General features: G+C 38.5%; 2 protein-coding genes and 1 pseudogene across 2 annotated transcripts; 1 reads left to right on the forward strand and 2 right to left on the reverse strand.

The window, feature by feature from the left end:
• Positions 1–485: 485 nt before the first annotated feature.
• LOC116141616 (G-type lectin S-receptor-like serine/threonine-protein kinase LECRK3) lies at positions 486–2,837 on the forward strand. Its single transcript, XM_031427092.1, is given in 1 exon segment — positions 486–2,837. A coding segment is annotated over 1 exon segment (2,352 nt).
• A 158-nt stretch (positions 2,838–2,995) lies between these two features.
• Positions 2,996–15,336, reverse strand: LOC116141617 (annotated as a pseudogene).
• Positions 15,337–17,816: 2,480 nt separating this feature from the next.
• On the reverse strand, positions 17,817–20,123 carry LOC116141618 (G-type lectin S-receptor-like serine/threonine-protein kinase LECRK4). Its single transcript, XM_031427093.1, has one exon. The coding sequence runs from the start codon at positions 20,121–20,123 to the stop codon at positions 17,817–17,819; it is 2,307 nt and encodes a 768-aa protein (XP_031282953.1).
• Between the last annotated feature and the right edge of the window lie 6,908 nt (positions 20,124–27,031).

A 27,031-nucleotide genomic window follows, 5' to 3' on the forward strand; every position in this document is an offset into this window, starting at 1 on the left:
GATCAAAAAACCACACGCACAAAATCAAGGCACAAATTTACCGTGGTTTGTCTATCCCTCAAGAATCTACAAGAAACAGAGGAGAAAAACCAGCCTTAAAAAGGAAATGCAACCCTCGTTCTAATCTACCCAGATTATACCCAGAAAAACCCAGCAAATACTCATCCCTAGTTGCTCTCCAATTTTTCCTCTCACGAACCCTAACATTTTCAGGTTAACAAAAACATGCGGCTGTTCACATCATTGTTGCTTCTTTTATATATGCCCATATCAGTAAATATCAGCCCTTGGATCTGTCTTGATCTGACGGCCAGAATTCCACCAATGAAGTTAAATGAAACGACCCCGTTTTGGCTTCATATTATTTTTCACAAGCAATATAAAAGGAGAAGAAATTAAGTTGAAGCTTTGTTAATTCTACTCATTATATACAAAATCTGGTTCCTTATAGTCTTAAAAAATGAACAAAAATTAAAGCTAAAACAATGTTCGTCCTTGTTTTACTTATTTATCTATTCTCAACATCAAGAGCTCAATCTTCTCATTCCAACATCACCATAGGCTCAACTCTTTACACAAATTCTTCAACTACAAGCTTCTGGCCTTCTCCTTCCGGCCATTTCGCTTTTGGATTTTACCCTTCCAACAATGGCTTCAAGGCCAGCATATGGCTTGTTGGCATTCCAACAAACACAATTGTATGAAGTGCACAAAGAAAGGACCCTGAGGTCTCATCCGGTACAACTTTGGCTTTCTCCATGGATGGAAAGCTCCTTCTTCATACCGCAACCAGGGAAGTCTAGGTGCTAGTTGAAAGCAACCCGAAAGCATCATATGCTTCAATGCTCGATTCGGGTAACTTCGCACTATATGACTCGAATTCGGAACTTGTATGGAACAGTTTTGATCATCCCAAAGATACCCTTTTGGTGGGACAAAAGCTAGTTCAAGGTAGCTTTCTTTATTCTAGTGTATCCAAAACCAATCAGTCCATTGGAAAGTTTAAACTGTCTATCCAAAAAGATGGAAATCTCTATGCATTTCCAGTGGAAAGTATTCCGAAAGGCAAATATGTCTATTGGACATCAAATGCTCCTGGTGCAGGAAGAAATGTATCACTAAATTTAGAACACGACGGCCGTTTGTATCTTCGAAATGCATCCACTGGATCCGATGTGAAGAATTTAATCGAAGGTGGAAATTCAGTTAATGTTACTATATTGTATCGCGCCACGTTTGATGTCGATGGTATTCTGAGACTTTATCAGCATCAAATAGGGACTAATGGGAGCTTGAGCTCCAAGACTTTGTGGGAAATGCTCCTTGATGAAGATCGTTGTAAGGACAGCTACTGTGCCCTCGTTGGCGCGAATATTGCTTGCTTATGTCCACCGGGGTTCGATTTTGTTGATGTTAAGCAGCCTCTAAAAGGCTGCCTGCTGAACTTCACCATGGAAAATGATTGCTCTGAGAGCAAGAAAAACAGCGAAGAATATTACATTTCTTCTCTAGAACACACTTATTGGGAACGCAGTGAATCTGATGTCATGGATTTTGTAAGCGAATAAGCATGTAAAGAAGCTTGTTTGAAGGATTGTAGTTGCGCGGTAGCTGAGTTTAAAAACCAATTGTGCTTTAAGAACAAGCTTCCATTGAGATATGGAATGAAAATTAGTAGAAGTGTTACTAAAACTCTGATCAAGAATAGAATCGGTGGCGGCAATCCATCAACAACGGGAAATGAGTTCAGTGATGATAGTAAGATGATCAAAAAGGTTGGAAAGGAATTTGTAATTGTTGGTGTTGTGCTCATTGCTTTCTTCCTGATAGTTTTCATGTCAATTGGGTATCTCATTTACTCGAATCGAATTTGGAGCTTCAGGATCATCTCAAGTACTCAAGAAAATTCAACTGGTGTGATGGAAGAAACCAGTTTGAAATCATTTAGCTATAACCAGCTTGTTGTGGCCACAGAAAATTTCAAGGAAGAGATTGGGAGTGAGGCGTCAGGGAGAGTTTTCAAGGGTTCATTGATGATGAATGGTGAGAAGGAAATTGCGATGAAGAAGCTAGAGAAGATGGTGGAAGATGGAGAGCGTGAGTTCCGAAATGAGATGAAGATAATTGGAAGAACTCACCACAAGTACTTGGTTCATTTGATTGGATTTTGCAGTGAAGGAACGAACAGGCTTCTTGTGTATGAATATATGAAGAATGGTTCGTTAGGAAACCTTCTTTTTAAGGCAAAGAAACGCCCGAATTGGAGCGAAAGACGAAGGATTTCCCTCGAGATTGCAAAAGGGCTTCATTATCTGCACGAAGAATGCGAAACCAGAATCATCCATTGCGACATAAAGCCTCACAATATTCTGATGGATGACTCTTGGAATGCCAAAATATCAGATTTTGGATTGTCAAAACTATTGAAGCCTGATCAAACAAGAACATACACGATGTCAAGAGGGACGAGATGGTATGCAGCACCAGAATGGCATAAGAACAACACTCCGATTACAGTAAAAGCAGATGTTTACAGCTTTGGAGTAATGTTGCTTGAAATCATTTGCTGCAGAAAGAACATGGACATATCTCTTAAAGATGAAGAAATCATACTGATGGATTGGGTTTATCATTGCTACGAGGCTGGAGAGCTCAGAAAACTTGTGAATGAAAAAGGTTTAGACATGGAGGAAGCGGAAAAATTGGTGAAGATTGGATTGTTGTGTGTGGAGACTAAGTTTGCTTTGAGGCCTACAATGAAACCAGTGATATTGATGTTGGAAGGAATTGTTTCTATACCACCTCTTGCTTCACCATATCCTTCTGGCAGAGGCTAATTTCACCATATTAATTAATTAATTATGCCAATTACTATGATGTATTAATCTTGTTGTCAAATAAATTTCAGAATTGTCTAAGATTAATTTACATAAATTTGAGTTTATGATATTGCATCAAATTTACAATATTACAAACAAAAACATTACAAATGGCACTAAGAAAAAGAAGTAGGATTTGGAGGAAGTGGAATATCTACTATGCCGTCCAACATCAATACAACTGTTTTCATTGAAGCACGGAGTGATGGCTCGTATTGGATGCACCAAAGTCGCACTTTAACAATCCTTTCCAACTGCAGTTTTTCAATTTCTTCACCACCCACAATTTTTCCCAGCTCACCAGCCTGAAAACAATGGTAAACCCATTCTTCAAGAACAGCTTCCTTCTCAGGTAGGGTCTAATCAACACATCTTTGACAACATATGATCTCTAATAGTACAATTCTGAAACTGTAAACATCTGCTTTGACTGTGACAACTAGCTTTCTATGCCATTCTGGGGCAACACATCCTCTTGTTCCTCTAATCCCTGTAAGTGATCTAGTCTGGTCAGGCCTCAGAAGTTTTTCCAATCCGAAGTCTGATATTTTCGTACAATTATGCTCATCTATGAGAATGTTCTAAGGCTTTATATCACAATGGATGATCCGGGTTTCACAATCTTCATGAAGATAGAGGAGACCTTTTGCTATGTTGCAAACAATATCCATTCGTTGATCCCAGCCTGGTTGCTTTTTTGGTGTAAAGAGCAGACCTGCAAGTGACCCATTACTCATGTACTCGTATACCAAGAGCCGGTTAGGCCCCTCGTGGCAGTAGCCAAGTAGTCGGACTAAGTTTCGGTGATGAGTTTTCCCAATTGCTGTCATCTCAATTTGAAATTCTTTTTCTCCTTCAATTGAAACTCGATCTAGTCTCTTAACAGCTATCACCTTCTGATTATGAGATATTTCCCCCCTGAAAACTATCCCAAATGCTCCTCTACTGATCTCCAGTAAAATTGTTAGTCACATTCAATAGCTCCAAGTAAGTAAATGATTTTAGACCAAAATCCTCGTCTAACCGAATTTGTTTGAAATCCTTTTATATCCATGAACTCGATTCCTGTAAACAAGGACTCCAGAAATTATCAAAATAATGAATGCAAAAACAAGGAGTGAAACACTGACAATTACCAAATCTGCCTAGCCTCTTTTTTCCTTCTTTTAGGCTTATCCCGTTCTCTGGGGGCACTTTCAAAATTTGAAACACCTACTTTTATGAGAGCTAAGTTTGACTCGCTCTCAAGTTTTATCCCGAATCTTAGATGAAGTTTTTTCTTTCTGCATTTTCCATCTCTGAACATTGCAGCTTCACAAATACAATCTTCCAAGCATGCTTTTTCACATTCTTCATTGATTGGTAATGACAGAATAGAATATGAAGTGTCCTCCCATGTGGTGTTTGCAACTCTCTCAATACTGTAGTTGATATCTCCACTCTTGGTTTCGAAGTTCTCTGTCGAAAAATTCTTTTGACAGCCTCCTTCTCCACTAACTGCAAATCCTGGAAAGCATTGACAGTAAATTTCTCCATCATTTTTAACACAGTACATGTTTAGGCCACAAAGACCCTTTGGGGAACACTTATCATCCGAAGAAGCCCACACAACTGGCATATTGCTCTGATTTGTTATATATGAGTACAATCAAAAGATTCCATCCGTATCAACTTTCATCAAATAGTTTGTTTCTTCTATAGAATAGCCTCCTGGTATAAGATTTTTAATAGTGAATCGAGTAGAATTAAGTAGGTAAAGATGGCCATCAGAATCAAGGCTTAGTGACATGTTATCACCTCTTCCATTTGTAAAAGATGAATAATAAGCATATGCTGCTGAGTCTGGAGTATCCTTTGGGTATTGCACCAAGTTTCCATCGTGTTGCATCTTAAGATGAAAGATCCCTGTTGATTGATCAGTTTCAGACACACTTGAATACAGCTCTTCTCCTGCCAAGAGGCTTTGACCTGGTAATACTATATTAGTGGGGTTCCCAAAACTCTGCCCTATTATCTCTGTTAGGGTGATGGCTTCAACGGTGATGTTTTATCATTAAGTGAGATGACGTCGTTTTGAGCCAAGTAAAGATTAATCCTATCCGTTGGCTGGCTGAGTATCCAACGGTGGCAAATCAGTCTGATAGTCAACAGTATAAAAGCAGTGCAACGGTCTCTTCTCAAACAGTTGAACCCATTTTTCATGTTTTCTCTTTTTCTCTGTAAAACGAATAGCCTCCTTTAGGGTTTGGGTATTGTCTTGATCTTGAATCTTGTAACAGGGTGTTGAGTGGCTGGTTTGCAAGCCACTTGAGGGTACTAGAGTTTGCAGTGTATCTTGGGTGTTAGATTTGTATCTTTAGGGTGTTACGAGTTCTGTAAAGATCTGGGAAAGGGTTCAATTCTCTGGTCGAGTTATGTTCTGTAATCTTGATCAATATAGCGCAGCGAGCTTGTTGGTTTCCTGAGCTCAATGTGGACGTAGCTTGCTCATATCTGAGCAAGTGAAACACGGTAAATCTTGGTGTTGTGTGTGTGAATCTGTTTTGTGTTGTGTGTTTTGTGTTTGCATTCTGGTTGATCTGTTGCGAGTAGGTATAACAGTGGTATTAGAGCCATTTCTTGGAGATTAGGGTTTTTTACGAAAATTAGGGTTTTGCAAATTTGGGGATTTTGCAAAATTAGGGTTTCGTGAAATTAGGGTTTCTGAAAATTTGGGGTTTTTTGAATCTGTGATTCCTTTGAGTCTCCAATAGGATCTAGGGAGTCAAATCTAGGCTAACTTTAAAGGTATATAGGCTAGAAACCAATAACCGCCTTAAAAACTGTCTGGCAGTATTTGGCAACCTCTGGTGTAACAACGCCGCGTACCTCTTAGTTTTTTCTTTTCTATCGTTTCAGAAAAAATGAGTACTACTCGTATGGAGATCTCCCAATATGATGGGAAGATCGATTTCGGGAGTTGGAAGAAGAAGATGAAAGCTCTCCTCTCACACAACAAGGTTGCAATTGCATTGGAAGAAGACATCAAGAAGTGGCCAGAGGAAAAACTGACAAAGAAGGAGGAAGTTAATGAAGAGGCTTACAATCTGATCATTCTGAATCTGTCAGACAGTGTCCTCAGATAGGTAGATGGTATCGAATCACCACTAGAACTATGGAGTAAACTCAATATTTTGTATGCTTTACAATCTGCCCCTAATTTAGCTTTCTTAAAGGGTACTTTATTTTCTTACAAAATGGATAGTTCTAGGAGTATAGAAGACAACTTAGACGAATTTATTAAAATGACTCTAATCTTAAAAGGAACAGATCAAGAATTAGTTAGTACTAGCCTAGCTATGATCCTCTTGAACTCATTGCCTGATGACTACCAAGTAGTCAAAAATGCATTATAGTACATTGGTACTGTACCAACTCTAGATCTAATAGTTGCAGGTCTTAAGGCTAGGGAGTTAGAGTTGAAAGTCCAGAAAAGGAGTGGGTCTAATCTATTTGTTAAAACCAAGATGGAGTCTAGTCAGACAGGGAGAAACAATTCTGTGAATCAGGGGAATAGGAACAAGAAAAAGTGGAAGGGAAATAACAAGAGTAAAGAAACTAGAAAATGTTTTTTCTATAATAAGGCTAGCCATATTAAAAAGAACTGTTTTGAATGGATCAAGAAACAAAAACAAGGGAACACAGAGACAAACCTAGCCACCAGTACAAACCTAGTAGATGAACCTGAGGTGCTTATAGTGTCAATGTCTGACACTGCTAATGAGTGCATACTGGAATCAGGATGCTCTTTCCATATGAGTCCAAACAGAAACTGGTTTTAGGAGTTTGAGGATACTGACTCAGAAATAGTTTACATGGGGAACAATAATGCATGTAGGGTTAGAGGAATTGGCTTTATAACTCTAAGTCTTAACACTGGAAAATTAGTTAAACTCACAAGAGTCAGGTACATCCCAGAACTAAAAAGAAACCTGATATCACTAGGTACCCTAGATGAATCAGGCTGTAGTTATAAGGCAGAGAATGGAAGCTTGAACATATACAAAAATAGGAACCTTATCCTAACAGGAGAGAAAAAGAATGGGCTTTACATACTCTGTGGGAACATATCCTCTAACTGTTTGAACTCTGTGATTAAGCTTGCCAACCTATCCAACACTAAAAAATGGCACCTTAGACTAGGTCGCATAAGCCAAAGAGGCATGGATACCATGAACAATCAAGGTCAGTTTGGTAAGGATAAGATCTCTTCACTGGATTTCTGTGAGAATTGCATATTAGGAAAACAACATAGAAACAGTTTCCAAAAGGGGGTACACCAAGCCACTAGTCCACTTGAGTACATCCACTTTGACCTGTGGGGACCTGGGAGGATTAGAACCTATGAGGGAAACAGTTACTTTATGTCCCTAGTAGATGATTACAACAGAAAGGTTTGGGTTTACCTATTAAAGACTAAGGATCAAGCCTTAGAAAAGTTTAGGGAGTGGAAACTCTTAGTTGAAAATCAGATGAATAAGAGGGTTAAGGTTATCAGAACTGACAATGGGTTAGAATACTGCAACCAAGAGTTTGATAAGTTCTATAGGGATGAAAGGATTTTGAGGCATAGGACTATGAAACACACCCCTCAACAAAATGGGGTGGCTGAGAGAATGAACAGAACACTCTTGGATAAAGTGAGATGTATGCTTATCACCTCTAAACTCCCCACCTCTTTTTGGGGAGAAGCCCTTACCAACTCTACCTACCTGATAAACAAAAGTCCCTCCACTGCTATCAACCTAAAATCTCCAAAAGAGATGTGGACTGGAAGAAAACCTGATCTGGGACACTTGAGAGTTTTTGGCTGTGCTGCATATGCACACACTGTTGGTGGAAAACTGGAACCAAGGTCAACAAAGTGTGTTTTTCTGGGATACCAAGAAGGAACAAAAGGGAACAGACTGTGGGACAAGGAGTCCCCTAGGGTTAAAGTTGTAGTAAGCCGAGATGTAATTTTTAATGAGGGTATTTTCCCTTGTAAAAGTACTAACTCTAATGTAGGTCCAAATCCAAGTGTAAGGGAGAGTTCTAGTCAGCCTAAGACTACACAAATTGAGGTAGAGCTTCCTGCCCAACCTCAACCACTGCAGGATCCTGAACCACCCAGGAAACTGAAGCTGTTCCTAAACCTGGAGGAGAAGCTGGACATTATGATCCAGAACAAGAGGATGAGACAGAAACAGCTGAAGATACTAAAACTCAGCCTGAAAACTTGCAAGATTACCAACTTGCAAGAGATAGGGCCAGGAGACAGGTAAGGATTCCCACAAGGTTTTCATATGCTGGCCTTATCTATACTGCCCTTCTTGCAGGTATAGAATTACAGAGAATTGAACCAGAAACTTATGAAGAAGCAGTAAACTCTAAAGAAAGGGATAAATGGAAGGTTGCCATGGAAGCTGAGATGAAGTCTCTAAAGGTGAACAAAACCTGCGTTCTTGTACCAAAGCCAAAAGGGCAGAAGGTAATCCAATGTAAGTGGCTGTTCAAACTGAAGGATGGAGCAACAACCAGAGAACCACTCAGGTATAAGGCTAGATTAGTAGCAAAGGGCTTCACCCAAAGAGAGGGAATAGACTTCAATGAAGTCTTTTCCCCAATGGTTAAATATAAAATAATTAGATTAATGCTCTCTATTGTAGCCCACCTAGATTTAGAACTTGAGCAATTAGATGTGACTACTGCCTTCCTCCATGGGGATCTTGAGGAAGAGATCTATATGAACCAGCCTATAGGATTTATAGATCCAAAGACCCCTGACCATGTCTGCCTTCTTCTCAAATCTTTATACGGCCTAAAACAATCCCCCAGACAATGGTACAAAAGATTTGACACATTCATTGTGAGTATAGGTTTCACTAGGAGTAAATATGATAACTGTTTTTATTTTGTCCAAGTGATAACCTGCCTGTGTCCTTACTGTTTTATGTGGATGACATGCTAATAATTAGCAAGTCTAAGTCCCTGATTTGTAAATTAAAGGAAAAATTGAGTGCTGAGTTCAAAATGAAAGATTTAGGAAATGCTAAGAAGATCCTAGGAATGCAAATTGACAAAAATAGGCACAAATGTGAGCTGAGAGTGCACCAGTGTTCATATCTAAACAAACTTGTAGAAAAATTTGGAATGGCAGATGCAAAACCTGTTACAATCCCACTAGCCAGTCACTTTACACTGAGTAAATCACAATGTCCTAGAACTGAACTTGAAATGATTAAGATAGAACATATCCCATATGCAAATGTGATAGGATCTCTTATGTATGCCATGATTAGCACAAGGCTTGACTTAGCCTTTGTAATTTCCTTACTCAGTAGGTATATGTCTAACTTTGGTATGGATCACTGGATTGCTTTAAAATGGGTTCTGAAATATATAAATGCTACCTTAAATGTTAGACTGCATTACTGTAAAAGAACTGCTTCACTTGAGTTGGTTAGGTTTGTAGATGCAGATTTTGCAAGTGACAGAGACACCAGGAAATCAACTACTGCATACTACTTTACTTTAGGAGGCAACTGCATCAGCTGGAAATCCCAATTACAGCCGATAGTTGCATTATCCACTACTGAGGCTGAATATGTGGTTGTTGTTGACATATTGAAAGAAGCTATCCAACTAAAAGGAATTCTCAGTGAAGCCAAGTTAACAAGTCAGAGGCTTGTTATCTTTTCTAACAGTCAGAGTGCAATACATTTGAGCAAGAATCCAGTGTACCATGAACGTACGAAACACATAGATGTGAGATATCACTTCGTGAAAGACCTGATCTCAAGAGATGAGATAGCACTTCTAAAGGTTTCAACCGAAGAAAATCCAGCAGACATGGATACCAAGACAGTCACTCATACCAAGTTCAAGCACTGCTTGAATTTGTTATTCATTCAGTAAACCAGAGTGACATGAGCAATGAAGGATTCCATAAAGAGTAAGCTGCACTACAGTCACGAATAAACCCTTCAAGGTGGAGATTGTTAGGGTGATGGCTTCATACAGTGACGTTTTATCATTAAGTGAGACGACGTCGTTTTGAGCCAAGCAAAGATTAATCCTGTCCGTTGGCTGGCTAAGTATCCAACGGTGGCAAATTAGTCTGATAGTCAACAGTATAAATGCAGTGCAACAGTCTCTTCTTAAATAGTTGAACCCATTTTTTGTGTTTTCTCTTTTTCTCTATAAAACGAACAGCCTCCTTTAGGGTTTGGGTATTGTCTTGATCTTGAATCTTGTAACAGGGTGTTGAGTGGCTGGTTTGTAGGCCACTTGAGGGTACTAGAGTTTGCAGTGTATCTTGGGTGTTAGATCTGTATCTCTAGGGTGTTACGAGTTCTGTAAAGATCTGGGAAAGGGCTCAATTCTTTGGTCGAGTTGTGTTCTGTAATCTTGATCAATATAGTGCAACGAGTTCGCTAGTTTCCCGAGCTCAATGTAGACGTAGCTTGTTCATATCCGAGCAAGTGAACCATGGTAAATCTTGGTGTTGTGTGTGTGAATCTGTTTTGTGTTGTGTGTTTTGTGTTTGCTTTCTGGTTGATCTGTTGCGAGTAGGTATAACAATCTCCTCATTAGAATTATAGAGAATAAAGTTCCCTGAATCAAGCATAGTTGCTTTTGCAACAGGTTCAGGAGTATTTACAATGGATGTTTCTTCGCCTTCTGTTGATTAAAGAATGAGTCTTCCACCACCCGTTAGAAGCAAGGTAACGTTGGTAGGAACCAGTGGGCTGTCGCGATTCGCTATCCAAACAACTGTCTTTTGAGGTATTCCTGCAATAAAAATTCCTACACAGAAACCATTCCCATGCTCATAGAATCCGAAACCATAAAAACCAGAAGGTGATAGCCAGGAGGAGTTTCTAGTGGGAGTTAAAGAAGAGCCTAGACTTATATTAAAATGCCGCTGTTGAGTTGTTGCCAAAAAAATTGTGTAGAGCAGAAGAAAAAAGAATAGGATAGCAGCCATTTTTAAAGCGTATTCCTCCATTTCTTGCTTAATAACTAAAGATTTCAATTACAAGTTCATTTAGGACCATTAAGAACAGATCAATATTGTTGTAACTAAACTACAATACCAATAGATCAAATATATCAAACACGCCACAAAGAAAAGCAAGAATCAAGCACAACAAATAGATTTTACCGTGGTTCACTTATCCAAATTGGATAAGCTACGTCCACGTTGAGCTCTGGAAATGGGAGAGCTCACTACACTACTTATTAATAAGATTCAACCAAGAACAAGTACAAACACAATCACACTCTCAACGATTACAAGTAATCTTCACAGTAGCTAATCCTAGAGATACTCACCTGGAATCCCCAAGAACAAGAGCAAAGAAGCCCTCCTAATTGACTAACAAATTACACAATCACATAAGTTACAAAGATCAATCTAAGACCTATAACAGAGAGAAAATCGTGAATGTAAAACTTCTTCAACTAGAGACAAAAATGCAACTTATATTTTACTGTGCAGTGCCCCTTTTTATAGTGTTGACTTAATGAAGCTTCTCAGCCATCAGATCACCTTTGAGATCAACGATCAGGATTCATCATAGACAAATATCAAAGTGCAGCGTTTCATTTGGGCTCCAAAATTGCACCGTTTTAGTCTTCACTTCAACAATCTCCACTTTGAAGACTTGAAACCTAAGCATTGCAGCTCACTCTAAACCATATCCCTCATAGCTCCAGGTCACTCCTGATTACTCCATTAACAGAAACTTCAAGTAGTGCTTGAACTTTGCTGGTGTAATGACTTTTGTCCCCATATCTGCTGGATTTTCTTTAATGGCTATTTTCTTCAATTCAACTACTCCTTGTGCAACCAGGTCTTTCACAAAATGAAATTGGACACCTACATGCTTGGTTCTTTCGTGATAGACTGGGTTTTTACTAAGATGAATTGCACTCTAGCTGTCAAAGTAGATTGTGACCTTCCCATCAAATAAATTTGCTTCTGACAACAATCCCTGCAACCATATAGCCTCCTTGAACACATTAGCTATGGCTATGTACTTGGCCTTAGTTGATGACAGTGCTACAATGGGTTGCAACTGAGATTTCCAGCTTATATAGTTTCCACCAAGTGTAAAATAGTAGGCTATTGTGGATTTTCTGGTGTCTTTGTCACCTGCAAAATCAGAATCTACGAACCCTACCAGATCAAGCATAGTAGTTCTTTTATAGTATTTTAAACCAACACTTAAGGAACTATTAATGTATCTTACAACCCATTTCAGGGCAGATCAATGATCACTCCCAGGGTTAGACATAAATTGGCTAAGCAATGATATAGCAAATGATAGGTCAGGTCTGGTACTTACCATTGCATACATAATAAAGCCAATCACACTAGCGTAAGGGACAGTATTCATTTTTATCATTTCAGCCTCAGTTTTAGGACATTGGTTTTTACTTAACATAAAATGGTTTGCTAAGGGCATAGAGATAGGTTTTGAGTTAGCCATTCCAAATCTGTTTACTAGTTTTTTCAAGTATGCGTTTTGATCAAGTTTTAACTCATTACTCCCTATATCCCTAGATAAACCATGCCTAAAATTTTCTTTGCACTTCCTAAGTCCTTCATATCAAATTCTAAACTAAGTTTCTTCTTTAATCGTTCTATTTTGGACTTAGATTTACTGATTAGTAACATATCATCAACATACAACAAGAGATATAAAGGCAGATCCTCATCTAAATCAAAATAGAAGCAGTTGTCATATCTACTTCTTTTAAAACCCAGGCCCACTATGAAAGTATCAAATCTTTTGTACCATTGCCTAGGGGCCTGTTTGAGGCCACACAAAGACTTATTTAACAGGCATACATGATTTGGCACCCTATAATCAACAAAACCTATAGGTTGACACATATAGATCTGCTCATCTAAGCTACCATGTAGGAATGCAGTGGTGACATCAAGCTGTTCTAATTCTAAATTTTGGTGTGCAGCAATGGAGAGCATAAGTCTAATAGTTTTGTATTTCACAATTGGGGAAAAGACTTCATTGAAGTCTATTCCCTCTCTTTGGGTATAGTCTTTGGCTACCAGCCTGACTTTATACCTAGGGGGGTCAGAGGCTGTAATTCCATCTTTTATCTTATAAAGCCATTTACATTGTATAAGCTTCTGGTCTTTGGGTTTAGGTACCAAAGACCAAGTATTGTTTACCTCTAACGAGTGCATCTCTTCCCTCATTGTTGTTTTCCACTTGTCTTTGTCTTTGGACTTCATGGCCTCTTCATATGTTTCAGGTTCTGTCCTTTGGACTTCTGCACCTACAAGCAAAGCAGTAAAGATTAAATATGCATAAGAATATCGTGTAGGTGGCCTTACCTCTCTCCTGGTTCTGTCTCTTACTAGTTGGTACTGTTGTAAATCCACTGTTTGGGGTTCTAAGGTTTCTTCCTTAGCTTTATTTTCTGGTTGTTCAGGGTCTGGTTGTTCTGTTTCTACTTTAGTTTGAGGGTCCAAGTCTGGTTGGATTTGGATAGGTTGATGTGGTATAGGCTCCACCTCAATTAGTGTACTTTCGGTGGGAATGGATGAGGTCTCAATGTTTCTTGGTGTTACTTGGTCAATGGCAGTGGCTTTCCAAGGGAATTCATTCTCATTAAACACCACACCTCGGCTTACTATGATTTTCACCCCTGGAGATTCCCTATCCCACAATCTATACCCTTTTGTGTCTTCTTGATATCTAAGGATTATGCATTTGGTGGATCTAGGCTCAAGATTCCCCCCCCCCCTCCCCCCCCCCCCCCCCCCCCACAGTGTGTGCATAAGCTGTACAACCAAAGATTCTTAGGTGGCTTAAGTCTAGTTTCCTCCCACACCAGATTTCTTCAGGACACTTCCCATTAATGGCAGTGGATGGGCTTCTATTTACTAGGTAGGCTGTAGTGGCTAAAGTTTCCCCCCAAAATGTGCTCAGTAGCCCTGAGGTGAATAGAAGGCACCTAACCTTTTCTAGTAAGGTTCTATTCATTCTTTCTGCCACCCCATTCTGTTGAGGAGTCCTAGCAACAATCCTATGCCTTAAAATGTCATGCTCTCTATAGAAATTATCAAGCTCAATATTGCAAAACTCTAACCCATTATCAGTTCTTAAGGTTTTTACTTTCTTGCCTAGCTGGTTCTCAACTAACAATTTCCACTCTTTAAACTTGGCCAAGGTTTGATCTTTGGTTTTCAGGAGAAAGGTCCAAACTTTTCTATAGTCATCTACTATTGATAGAAAATAATTGTTCCTATCATGGGATTTAACTTTTTCAGGCCCCCAAAAGTCTGAGTGTAGGTATTCAAGGCAGTCTGTGACTAGGTGAGTTCCCTTTGAGAAACTCAATCTATGTTGTTTTCCTAATACACAGTTTTCACATTATTCTAGGTTAGAGATTGAATCCTTACCCAACACCCCCTGACTATTAAGGATATTCATACCTTTTTTACTCATATGCCCTAACCTAAGGTGCCATTTTTGAGTCGCAGCTAGTTTACTAGAAAGCGGAACAGCATTAAAAGATTCAGAATCAAAAGTACCACACAGAATATAAAGACCATTTCTCTTTTCCCCTCTAAGAATTAGGTTCTAGTTTCTATACCGTTCAAGCATCCATTGCTAGCTTTATAGAAACATCCAGCCTCATCTAGGGTCCCTAAAGAGATGAGATTTCTTTTTAAATCAGGGATATACCTAACCTTGGTCAGCTTTACAAGTTTTCCATCAGTTAGTCTAAGGGTTACACTGCCTATACCCTTAACACTACAGACCTGATTGTTTCCCATATAGATTGTCTCATTTTCATGTGTTTCTAGATTCTGAAACTAGTTCTTGTGTGGGCTTATATGAAAGGAGCAGCCTAAGTCTAAGACCCACTCCTTGGTAGTGTCAGATGTTGACACAGTCAGGACCTCAGGTTCATCCAGTTGGTTTTTACTAGAGGCTAGGTTACTCTCAATGTTTCTCTGTTTATGTTTCTTTAACCATTCACAGCAGTTTTTCTTAATGTGCATAGGTTTGTTACAGAAAAAACACTTTCTTGATTCAGTTTTTGCTTTGTTGTTACCCTTTCCCCTTTTCTTGTTCCTAAACCCCTGCTGATACAGATTATTCTTTCCTAATTGACTAGATTCAAGCCTACCTTTTACAAACAAATTATTACCAGACCATTTCTGGACTTTTAACTCTAATTCCCTAGCTTTAAGTCCAGTTGCAATCAAGTCTAGGCTAGGTACAGTTCCTGAATATTGTAATGCATTCTTGACTACTTGGTATTCCTCAGTCAAAGAATTTAGTAGGATCATCGCTAGACTAGTGTCCCTTAACTCTTGGTCAGTTCCTTTAAGGATTACGGTCATCTTTAGAAACTCATCAAGATTGTCCTCAATGGACTTTGTACTATCCATTTTGTATGAAAATAAGGCACCCTCTAAATAAGCAAGACTGGGTGCCGATTGTAACGAGTATAAAGTTTCAAGTTTACCCCATAGGGCTAGAGGAGTTTCTAGCCCATCTACCTTCTGTAGGACGTTATCAGACAGGTTCATCACTATGAGGTTGTATGCCTCCTCATTGATCTCATCCTTCTTCTTCAATTTTTCCTCTGGCTATTTGGATACGTCCTTCTCCAGAGCAATCCCCACCTTGTTGTGGGAAAGTAGCACCTTCATCTTCTTCTTCCAACTGCCGAAGTCAATCTTTCCATCATATTGTGTGATTTCCAGTCGTGTGATTGACATATTTTAAGTATTTGTGTTTAATTTGTCTCTTATTCAAGAAGCCCTAATTAAAACCCTAGACTGAGGCAATTAAAGGATTCCTAAAAGATTATTGAGTAACAAATCCTAACTATTCCAAGAACCCTTCGATTGATGATTTAACACCTCAAATCTGTACTCCTAGGGCTCTAGATTACCAAGGAATGACTTGATTTGAAAAGCCCCAAATTTCAACAAACCCTAGAAATTTCCAAGAACCCTAGCTCGTTCAAAGATTCACCAAATCAATCAATCCTAACACCTAAAGCTCTAATACCACTGTTGTAACTAAACTATAATACCGACAGATCAAATATATCACACACGCCACAAAGAAAAGCAAGAATCAATCACAACACATAGATTTTACCGTGGTTCACTTATCCAAATTGGATAAGTTACGTCCACATTGAGCTCCGGAAATGGGAGAGCTCGCTGCACTACTTATTAACAAGATCCAACCAAGAACAAGTTCAAACCCAATCGCACTCTCAATGTTTACAAGTAATCTTCACAGTAACTAATCCTAGAGATACTCACCTGGAATCCCCAAGAACAAGAGCAAAGAAGCCTTCTTGATTGACTAACAAATTACCCAATCACACAAGTTACAAAGATCAATCTAAGACCTATAACAGAGAGAAAATCGTGAATGTAAAACTTCTTCAACCAGAGACAAAAACGCAGCTTATATTTTACTGTGCAGTGCCCCTATTTATAGTGTTGACTTAATGAAGCTTCTCAGCTTTGAGATCAACGATTAGGATTCATCATAGACAAATATCAAAGTGCAGCATTTCATTTGGGCTCCAAAACTGCACCATTTTAGTCTTCACTTCAACAAATATATTATACAAGGCTAAATAAAATATTTAAGTCTCCACTTCCAGTCAATAAGTATTATAAAATGAATGTTCAATATAATCGTGGGAGCACGTTTGAGATATAAAATTTTACTTGCAGGGCCATTTCAATTTGTGTTTAGTCTTTGTCAAGTGAATTTATAACCTAAAATCCATCAGCTAAGGAAGTCAAGGACAATAATTTCACTGAAGTTTATCCCATTTGACTTTACTTTGGTTGTTTCCTCTGAAGTTTCATTTTCTTTAAATAAAAGTATGTGAAATCCCTGAACCATTGAATTATATTTTCCTTCCCATAACCGTTGATTTATATTTCATTTTATATTGTAAAGCCTCCAACACATATGTTGAAACCAAAATAGGATGAACTTATAATCAGCAATTACCAACTCCATTTAGATAAGAGTTTAGCCTGAGGTGGAAGTGGGACAAGTAGGAATATAGACATCCCTTAAAGAAGAATTCGTGAACCCAGTTAATAAAAACATCAATTTCTTTCCGCAACGAACAAATTCCAGGAGCACAACATGGTAACTATAAACATCTGCTTCACTGATATTGGGGTCCTAGACTATTCTGGTGCTATTTAACTTCTTGTCCTTCTAGCCAATGTGAAAGTCTTTGTTTGATCTGGTATCAAAAATTTTGCCCGCCAAAAGTTAAGAGATTTTAACTGTCCAGAAATAACAAAATAAAGAATAAGAGCCTTTGTAGTTTAATGACTCTGAATATTTACACATAAGAAGAAGATGAGAAAAGGAAAAAAACTGAAATCAAGGCTGTACATAAACAGATGAATTGATGGAAAAAACAGTTGAGAAATCACAGGAACAATATCAACTGATTGTTGCTGTAGTTGACTCAATCCTAAATTTTACTCCAATTTTGTCATGTAATACTTTCCCTCAAGTTGGAGCGTGAATGTCAATCATGCCCAATTTGCAAATTAGACGTTGAAAGTTCTCACTAGTCACTAGCCTTAGGCTTGGTAAAACTGTTGGCAACTTTTAAGCTTGTATTAATCTTGTTGTCAAATAAATATCAGAGTTGTCTAAGATTAATTTACATAATTTTGAATTCTTTTAAAGTCTTAGCTTACTTTAAACTTTATATATACATGTAATTACTTTTGGTTTCCACATGTAGCATTGGTGAACAAAGGAATTTAAAAGAATTACAAAATCAGATCCTAGTAATATATGCAGCAGGGGAAACCCAGCTTTCATCAAATCTACAATTATAGCAAACAAAACATTACAAATGGCACTAAGAAAAAGAAGTAGGATTTGGAGGAAGTGGGATATCTACTATGCCGTCCAACATCAATACAACTGTTTTCATTGAAGCACGGAGTGATGGCTCGTATTGGATGCACCAAAGTCCCACTTTAACCATCCTTTCCAACTGCAGTTTGTCAACTTCTTCACCACCCCCAATTTTTTCCAGCTCACCAGCCTGAAAACAATGGTAAACCCCTTCAAGAATAGCTTCCTCCTCAGGTAGGGTCCAATCAACACATCGTCGACAACATATGATCTCCAATAGTACAATTCCAAAACTGTAAACATCTGCTTTGACTGTTACAGGTAGCTTTCTATGCCATTCTGGAGCAACATATCCCCTTGTTCCTCTAATCCCTGTAAGTGATCTAGTCTGATCAGGCCTCAGAAGTTTTGCCAATCCGAAGTCTGATATTTTCGCACAATTATGCTCATCTATGAGAATGTTCTGAGGCTTTATATCACAATGAATAATCCGGGTTTCACAATCTTCGTGAAGGTAGAGGAGACCTTTTGCTATGTTGCGAGCAATATCCATCCGTTGATCCCAGCCTAGTTGCTTTTCTGGCGTAAAGAGCAGACCTGCAAGTGACCCATTGCTCATGTACTCGTATACCAAGAGCCGGTTAGGCCCCTCGTGGCAGTAGCCAAGTAGTCGGACTAAGTTCCGGTGATGAGTTTTCCCAATTGCTTTCATCTCAGTCTGAAATTCTCTTTCTCCATCAGTTGAAACTCTTTCTAGTCTCTTAACAGCTATCACCTTCTGATTATGAGATATTTCCCCCCTGAAAACTGTCCCAAATGCTCCTCTACCGATCTCTTCAGTAAAATTGTTAGTCACATTCAATAGCTCCAAGTAAGTAAATGATTTTAGACCCGAATTTTGTTTGAAATCCTCGTCTAACCGAATTTTTTTTGTAATCCTTTTATATGCATGAACTCGATTCCTGAAAACAAGGACTCCAAAAATTATAAAAATAATGAATGCAAAAACAAGAAGTGAAACACTGACAATTACTAAATCTTCCCGGCGCTCTTTCTTGCTTCTTTTATCCTCAACTCCTACTTTGATGAGAGCTATGTTTGACTCATCATTAAGTTTTCTTCCGAATCTCAGAGGAAGCTTTTGCTTTTTGCACTTTCCATCTTTGAATATTGCAGCTTCACATATACAATCTTCCAAGCATGCCTTTTCACATTCTTCATTGTTTGGTAATGACACAATGGAATATGAAGAGTCCTCCCATATGGTATTTGTAACTCTCTCAATAGTGTACATGATGTTTCCATCCTTGCTTTCACAACTCTCGTTCGAGAAATTCTTTTGACAGCTTCCTGAAATTCTGCTGCCCTCTTTACTAATTGCAAATCCTGGAAGACATTGACACCCAAACCCAATTTCTTGATCATTTTGAACACAATACCTGTTTACGCCACAAAGACCCTTTGGGGAACACTTGTCAGCCGAAGAAGCCCATATAGCTGACAGGTTGCTCTGATTTAATGTGAATGAATACAATCGGAAGATCCCATCCGAGTCAATTCTCATCAAATAGAATGTTTCTTCTGTAGAATTGCCTCCTGGTGTAAGATCTTTTATAATGAAGCCAGTAGAATTACGCAAGTAAAGATGGCCATCAACATCAAGGTTTAGTGACACATTGACATTATCACCATTTTGAGGCGTAGAAGATGAATAATAAGAATATGGTCCTTCATATGGAGCATCCTTTGGGTACTGCACCAGATTTCCATCGCCTTGCATCGTAAGACGAAAGTTCCCCGTCGATTGGTCAGTTTCTGACACACTTGAATACAGCTCTTCCCTTGCCAAGAGACCTTGACCTGGTAATATTGTGTCAGTGGCGTTCCGAAAACTCTGCCATATTATCCCCTCTGCAGAATTATAGAGAACAAAATTCCCTGAATCAAACATAGATGCTTTTGCAATAGGTACAGAAGTAGTTACAATGGATGCTTCTTGGCTATCTGCTGATTGTAGCATGAGACTTCCACCTCCCGTAAGATGCAAGGTAACATTTCCTGGAAGTGGAGGTTTGTCGCGATTCGCTGTCCAAACAACAGTCTTTTGAGGTATTCCTGCGATAAAAACTCCCAAAGAAAAGCCATTTCCTCGCTGATAGAATTCGAAACCATGTAAACCAGAAGGCGACAGCCAGGAGGAGTTTCCAGTGGGAGTTAGAGAAGAGTCTAGACTTATACTGGAATGCCCCTGTTGAGTTGTTGCCAGAAAATTTGTAAAGAGAAGAAGAAAGAATAAGATGACAACCATTTTTGAAAGCTATTTCTCTATAGCTAGGTTGATAACTAAAGGATTAAATTACACGCTCGTTTAGGATCGATGAGAACAGATCACTATATGTACTAATATGGTTTTGTTTTTCTCTCCAAGTTGAATAAGAAAATGGCGAAGTCAAGCCATAGATTTGTGCTTTCTACCTAATAAATAAATAATTGCCAGTTTTGTATGATATTAGATATCAAATTGTTAATCATCTCAGCTTGTTGAATATAATCCTGGGAACACGTTTGAGATAAAAGAAAATTATTGCAGTACCATTTCAAATTGTGGTAAGTCTTTAACAAGTCAAGTCATAACCTGAATTCACCCGCTAATTAAGCAAAGGTCAAGTACTTAACAATTTAATTCAAATCAACAAATGAAAACTAGGAAAAACCAATCTGCATATTGAATTTCTCTAGCTGTCCTTAGCTTTATATAGAGAGAGTTCATTATATCATGCCTTGATTTGGTTGAAACAGTGATATTTTGCTAGAAATGTAATTGAAATTCAGTTTGGTTTTGAAAAACTTTTTGCCACCAAAGAACTCTCTGTTTTTTGACTTTCATTCTGCCGTGCGTGAGATGCTAAAGTTGATGTGTTTTTAGCAATGTGTTTAGGTGTATTCAGCTATGATTAAGGCTTGTGTTAGTTGTAAACTTTAGTTTAAATTTCAAATTTGTAAATATCCCTATAAAGTTGGTATAACAATGGATATTTTGGACTAATGTTTTGTTGTATAAATCTGGAGTGAAATGAATGAAAATGCAGAACTTTCTCTCAACACATGTTACTCTTTCTTTTCCTTAGAATTCTCCAGCCAATACACCTACAAATGGTATCAGAGCCATAATAGAAAACCTGAAATCTCTCCCTTCCACGTTCAATCTTTCATCTCATCTCAAGAACTTCTCTGTTTCAAACTTTATATTTTCTGCTTCAAACCTTTAACCTAAGCCGATGGCTACTCAATCAGCCTTGATGTCACCTCCAGTCTTTAATGGTGAACACTATCACATGTGGGCTATAAAAATGAAGGCTTTCCTCCGGGGCCAAGGCTTGTGGCAGTATGTAGAAGAGAATAGACAGCCAACACAGTTGGGACCAAATCCAACTCTGAATCAGATCAGAATCTTTGAAGAAGAAGCTACTAAAGCTCCAAGAGCCTTGTCCCATATTCATGCTACTATAACAGACCTTGTATTCACAAGGATAATGGCATGTGAAACTGCAAAAGAGGCTTGGGACAAGTTGAGAGAGGAATTCATAGGAAGTGACACTACAAGAAATATGTAGGTGCTGAATCTAAGAAGGGAGTTTAAGATGTTGAGGATGCAAGAATCTGAGAAGGTGAAAGAGTATGTTGACAGACTGATGAGTGTTGTCAACAAAATCAGGTTCTAGGAGTGGAGCTGATAGATAGGAGAGTTATGGAAAAGGTTTTGGTAAGCTTTGCCCGAAAGGTTTAAGTCCAAAATTTCCTCTCTTGAGGACTCAAAGGATATGTCATAAATCACTCTTACTGAGTTAGTCCATGCATTGCAAGCACAAGAGCAAAGAAGGCTCTTGAGGCAAGAATATGCAAGTGAGGGTGCAATGATGGCAACTCACAAAGGCAAGTCTACACAAGGGAACAATAGGAGATATGCCAGTGACAAAAAAGGGAAAGAAATGAGCAATGGTTAGTAGGGAAAACCAGGTGGGATGAAGGAGTATCCACCTTGCTCTGACTACAAAAAGAAAGGCCATTCCAAGAAGAGGTGTTGGTTTAGGCCAGAGATGCAATGCAGGGCCTGCAAGCAATTTGGCCATATAGAGAGGGTCTGCAAGAACAAAGGAGAGCAGTCCCAACAACAAGCTCAAGTGACTGGTGATCAACAACCAGAGTAGGGGACAAAGCAACTGTTTGTAGCTTCCTACAGTGCAACACAAACAAGCAATGAAGGCTGGCTAATTGACAGTGGATGTACAAACCACATGACACCAAACCTGCAGAACTTTGTCAAATTGAATCATGCATATCGATCCAGAATCAAAGTAGGAAATTATGAGTTTGTGGAAGCAAAAAGAAAGGGAGATGTTGTTGTCCAAACACTAACAAGTACAAAACTTATTAGTAATGTACTTTATGCACCTAAAATTAGTCAAAGCCTCCTTAGTGTAGGACAAATTTTGGAGAAGAATTATGTCCTACATTTTCAAAACCAAACCTGCCAAATCCTGGACAGTGAAGGGTGTGAACTCATGAGGGTAAAAATGGTGGGAAAGAGCTTCCCTATTAAGTGGGAAAAATCTGAAGTTAGAGCCTATAATGCTAGGCTAGTTGAGTTTGAAAAATGGCATAAGAGATTTGGCCATTTCCATCACCATGGCCTTAAAGAAATTCAGACCAAAAAATTGGTCCAGAATCTGCCCGAAATTGAAGAAACTAAGGTTGCATGACCAGCTTGTCAACTTGGCAAGTTGAGTAGGCAACCCTTTCCCATAAACTAGTCCTAGAGAGCTGCTGGAAATCTTCAGCTCATTCACTCAAATGTGTGCGGACATCTGGAAATTTTATCATTGAGTGGAAGTAGGTACTTTGTGTTGTTTATCAATGACTGGTCCAGGATGTGTTGGGTGTATTTTTTGAAGCAAAAAAGTGAGGTGGCTAGTGTGTTTAAGAAGTTTAAGTAGCTGGTGGAAAACCAAACAAGAAAAACCATTAAAACCTTGAGAAGTGACAATGGCATTGAATACACTTCTCAAGAGTTTGAGCAAATTTGCAAGGAGGTTGGAATTAGACATCAGTATAGCAGCCCCTACACTCCATAGCAAAATGGAGTTAGTGAGAGGAAGAATAGATCTGTTATGGAGATGGCAAGGTGTATGGTTGCTGAGAAGAAGTTGCCAAATAGTTTTTGGGCAGAAGCTGTCAACACCACAGTCTACCTACTCAATAGGCTTCCCACAAAAACCTTGATCAACCAAACTCCTTATGAAGCCTGGAATGGAGTCAAACCAATAGTAGACAATCTCAAAAATTTTGGGAGTATATGCTATGTTTTAGTTCCAACTGCAAGAAGAACCAAGTTGGATGATAAGGCTTTGACTGGAATCCTTATTGGTTGTAGCAGCCAATCCAAAGCTTATCAGGTGTACATTCCAGAATCCAAGAAGATTCTAATCTCTAGGGATGTCAAGGTAGATGAGGATAGAGTTTGGAATTGGGAAGAAAGCATAGTTAATGCAGAGACAAGGCCTCAATGGACAGAAGCTGCTGGTGATCAGATTTTTGATGAAGATGAGAGTGATGCAGAAAATGAATTCTTGGTTAGAGGCACCAGACCTTTAGTTGAGGTGTACGAGAGGTGCAACATGGCTTCACTTGAACCAACAAACTACTTTGAAGCAGCAAAATCATAGGCTTAGAGAGCTGCCATGAAAGAAGACTTAGCAATGATTGAGAAGAACCAAACCTGGAAACTTGTGGATAGATTTGAGAATAGAAAAGTAATCCAAGTTAAATGGATTTTCAAGAGGAAACTCAATCTGGATGGCTTAGTTCTTAAGCACAAAGCTAGGCTGGTTGTCAAAGGTTTTGCTCAACAATATGGAGTTGATTTCTTGGAAACCTTTGCACTGGTAGCTAGGCATGATACAATCAGATTATTGCTTGCTATGGCAACTCAATTTGGCTGGAAAAATTTTCAGTTGAATGTTAAATCAGCCTTCCTTAATGGATGGCTGAATGAGGAAATATATGTTGAACAACCGAAAGGATACCAGATCAGAAGAAGTGAAGACAATGTTTAGCTCCTGAAAAAGACCTTATATGGCCTGAAACAGGCACCAAGGGCTTGCAACAACATGATTAATGATCACTTAATAAGCTTGGATTTTGTGAGGAGTCCAAATGAACATACTTTGTATGTTAGAGAAGTTGATGAGGATGTGATGATTATTTCCTTGTATGTTAATGATCTTCTTGTGACAGGGAGTAAACTTGCTCAATTGGAGGAGTTCAAGAAGTCCATGATCAATGAGTTTGAGATGACTAATTTAGGGGAAATGTCTGATTTCCTCGGGACGCAGATTCATCAAAGTTCAAATGGGATTTTTGTCAACCAAGAGAAGTATGCAAGTGAAGTTTTAAGGAAATTCAACATGGAGAATTGCAAACCAATGGACATTCCATTGGTTCCTAATCAAAGGCTTTCAAAAGATGATGATGCAGAGAATATTGATGAAGGGCTATATAGGAGTTTGACTGGTTGTTGTTGTATTTAACAGCAACCAGGCCAAATATAATGTATCCTACCAACTTGTTGTCCAGGTTTATGAGTCAGCCCAAGGAAACACATTTCAAAGCTGCAAAAAGGGTGCTAAGATATGTAAAGGGTAACACTAACTTTGGAGTATGGTTTAGAAGGTCAGAATCTTTGAATTAGTGGGATTTTCTAACAGTGATTGGGGTGGTTCAATAGAGGACATGAGAAGCACTTTAGGTTATTCATTTTTCCTAAATTGCGGTGCAATTTGTTAGCTTTCCAAAAAGCAAGAAACTGTGGCTCAATCCACAACAGAAGTAGAGTATATTTCAGCTGCTGCTGCTGTGAATCAAGCCATTTGTTTGAGAAAAATCCTAGAAGATTTAAAGCTGAAACAAAGAAATCCTACTGAAATTACGTGTGATAATCAATCAGCTATAGCTATGGCAAAAAATCCAGTTCATCATGGACGAACTAAGCACATAAAAATCAAGTTCCATGCGGTAGGAGAAGTTGAACAAGATGAGGAAGTTAAGCTAGTCCATTGCAGGGGTGAAGATCAAGTGGCTGATATCATGATCAAAGGCTTGTCCAAAGCCAAGTTTGTAGACTTTAGCTCAAACTTGGTGTTTCCAACAAAAATATCAAGGAGGAGTGTTGAAACAATGATATTTTGCTGGAAATGTAACTGAAATTCAATTTGGTTTTGAAAAACATTTTGGCCCCAAAGAACTCTCTGTTTTTTTACTTACATTCTACCATGTGTGAGATGCTATACCGTGTGTGAGATGCTGAAGTTGATGTGTTTTTAGTGATGTGTTTAGGTGTATCCAGCTGTGATTAAGGCTTGTGTTAATTGTAAACTTTAGTTTAAATTTCAAATTTGTAAATATCCCTGCAAAGTTGGTGTAATAGTGGATCTTTTGAACTAATGTTTTGTTGTATAAATTTGTAGTGAAATGAACGAAAATGCAGAACTTTCTCTTAACACATGTTACTCTTTCTTTTCCTTAGAATTCTCCAGCCAATACACCCACAGATTTTAGGAATACACAATAATAGTCGGATGGCTTCTTCCCTCTTGACTAAACTTCTCTCTTCTTTAGTGCACTCTTAGAAACTAAGCTGACTTTGACTAACGGTATTCTTTAACAGTTGAACACAGGTTAACAAAGTTAACCAACTTCAGTTTTATACTAACAGTAACTAACATTCTCAATTCTTAAGTTCAGTAGCTCAATACTAAGCTTTCATCAACTAAGCACTTGATCATTTTTTACTCTCATCCTTGACATCCCCCCCAAGCAAAAGTCTTGTGAAACCACTTTTAGCTTGCTTCTAAAAAATTCAAATCATGCTGCTGGTAGTGCTTTTGTGAGGATGTTTGCACACCAAAAGTCGGTAGGTGTTGTTTATTGGAGCTGGAACACAAACTAAGTACACGGGAGAGAACCAAGAAGCAAGAAGAGATAAGAGAGCTGAAGACAAAGTTCTACATGAATTCATTAAGAAAAAAACAAAGTTTATACAACTTTGTGTCACTATTGTACCTAACATTCAGACATATTTTAATATCAAAATACATCCTAACCATACAACTTTAACTACAAAATTACATCACATTAACATGAAATAAAGTTGACAGCTTAATGAGTGCTGAATCAACCAAAAAAAAAATCACTTCATCATGCCCAAAAATCAGCTTCGGTGAACTACTCCCAGGCCATTCTTCATCATTTCAAATTTTGCATTTGCAGCCAATTTTCCAGCTTCAGCTAACAACCAAAAACGGTTTGTTTCAAGCAAAATATCATCATTTTGAACACTCCTCCTTGATATTTTTGCTCGAGACACCAAGTTTAAGCTCAAGATCTTCAAACTTGGACTTGCATAGGGCCTTTGTAAAGATATTCACCAATTGATCTTCTCCCTTGCAGTGAGTCAATCTGATTTCCCTACATCTGCATGAAATTTGATTTTTATGTGTTTAGTTCGACCGTGCATGATTGGATTCTTCGCCATACTACAGCCAATTGGTTATCACAGAAAATTTCAGTAGGCCACATTGTTTCACCTCCAAATCGTCCAATATATTCCTCAACCATATGGCTTGATTCATTGCAACAGCAGTTGATATGTATTCAACTTCTACAGTCGATTAAGCTACTGTTTCTTGCTTCTTGGATGACCAGCAAAAGGCTCCACAATTCAACAAGAAAACATATCCTGATGTGCTTCGCATATCATCATAAGAAGCACCTAATCAATGTTTGCATAGCCCACCAATCTGAAGTTTTCAGACTTCTTGAATCATATTCCATGATCTGATGTCCCCCTGATAAACCTCAGCACTCTCTTGGTTGCTTTAAGATGCTCCTCACTTGGTTTGTTCATAACGGAGACTAGTGGCAAACATAAGATTAGGCCCTGTTGCTGTTAAATATAGCAAACTCCTAATCAGACTTCTATACTTTGTTTCATCCACCAGGGCTACTCCATCCTCTTTACACAACCTTTGGTTTTGCACCAAAGGTGTGCCAACCGATTTACATCTATCCATACCAAACTTCATCAACAACTCATTGGCATATTTCTTTTGACATATGAAAATGCCATCTTGAGATTTATGTATTTCCATTCCTAGAAAA

The sequence above is a fragment of the Pistacia vera genome, unplaced genomic scaffold, assembly GCF_008641045.1.
Source record: "Pistacia vera cultivar Batoury unplaced genomic scaffold, PisVer_v2 Contig40, whole genome shotgun sequence".
NCBI lineage: Eukaryota > Viridiplantae > Streptophyta > Magnoliopsida > Sapindales > Anacardiaceae > Pistacia > Pistacia vera.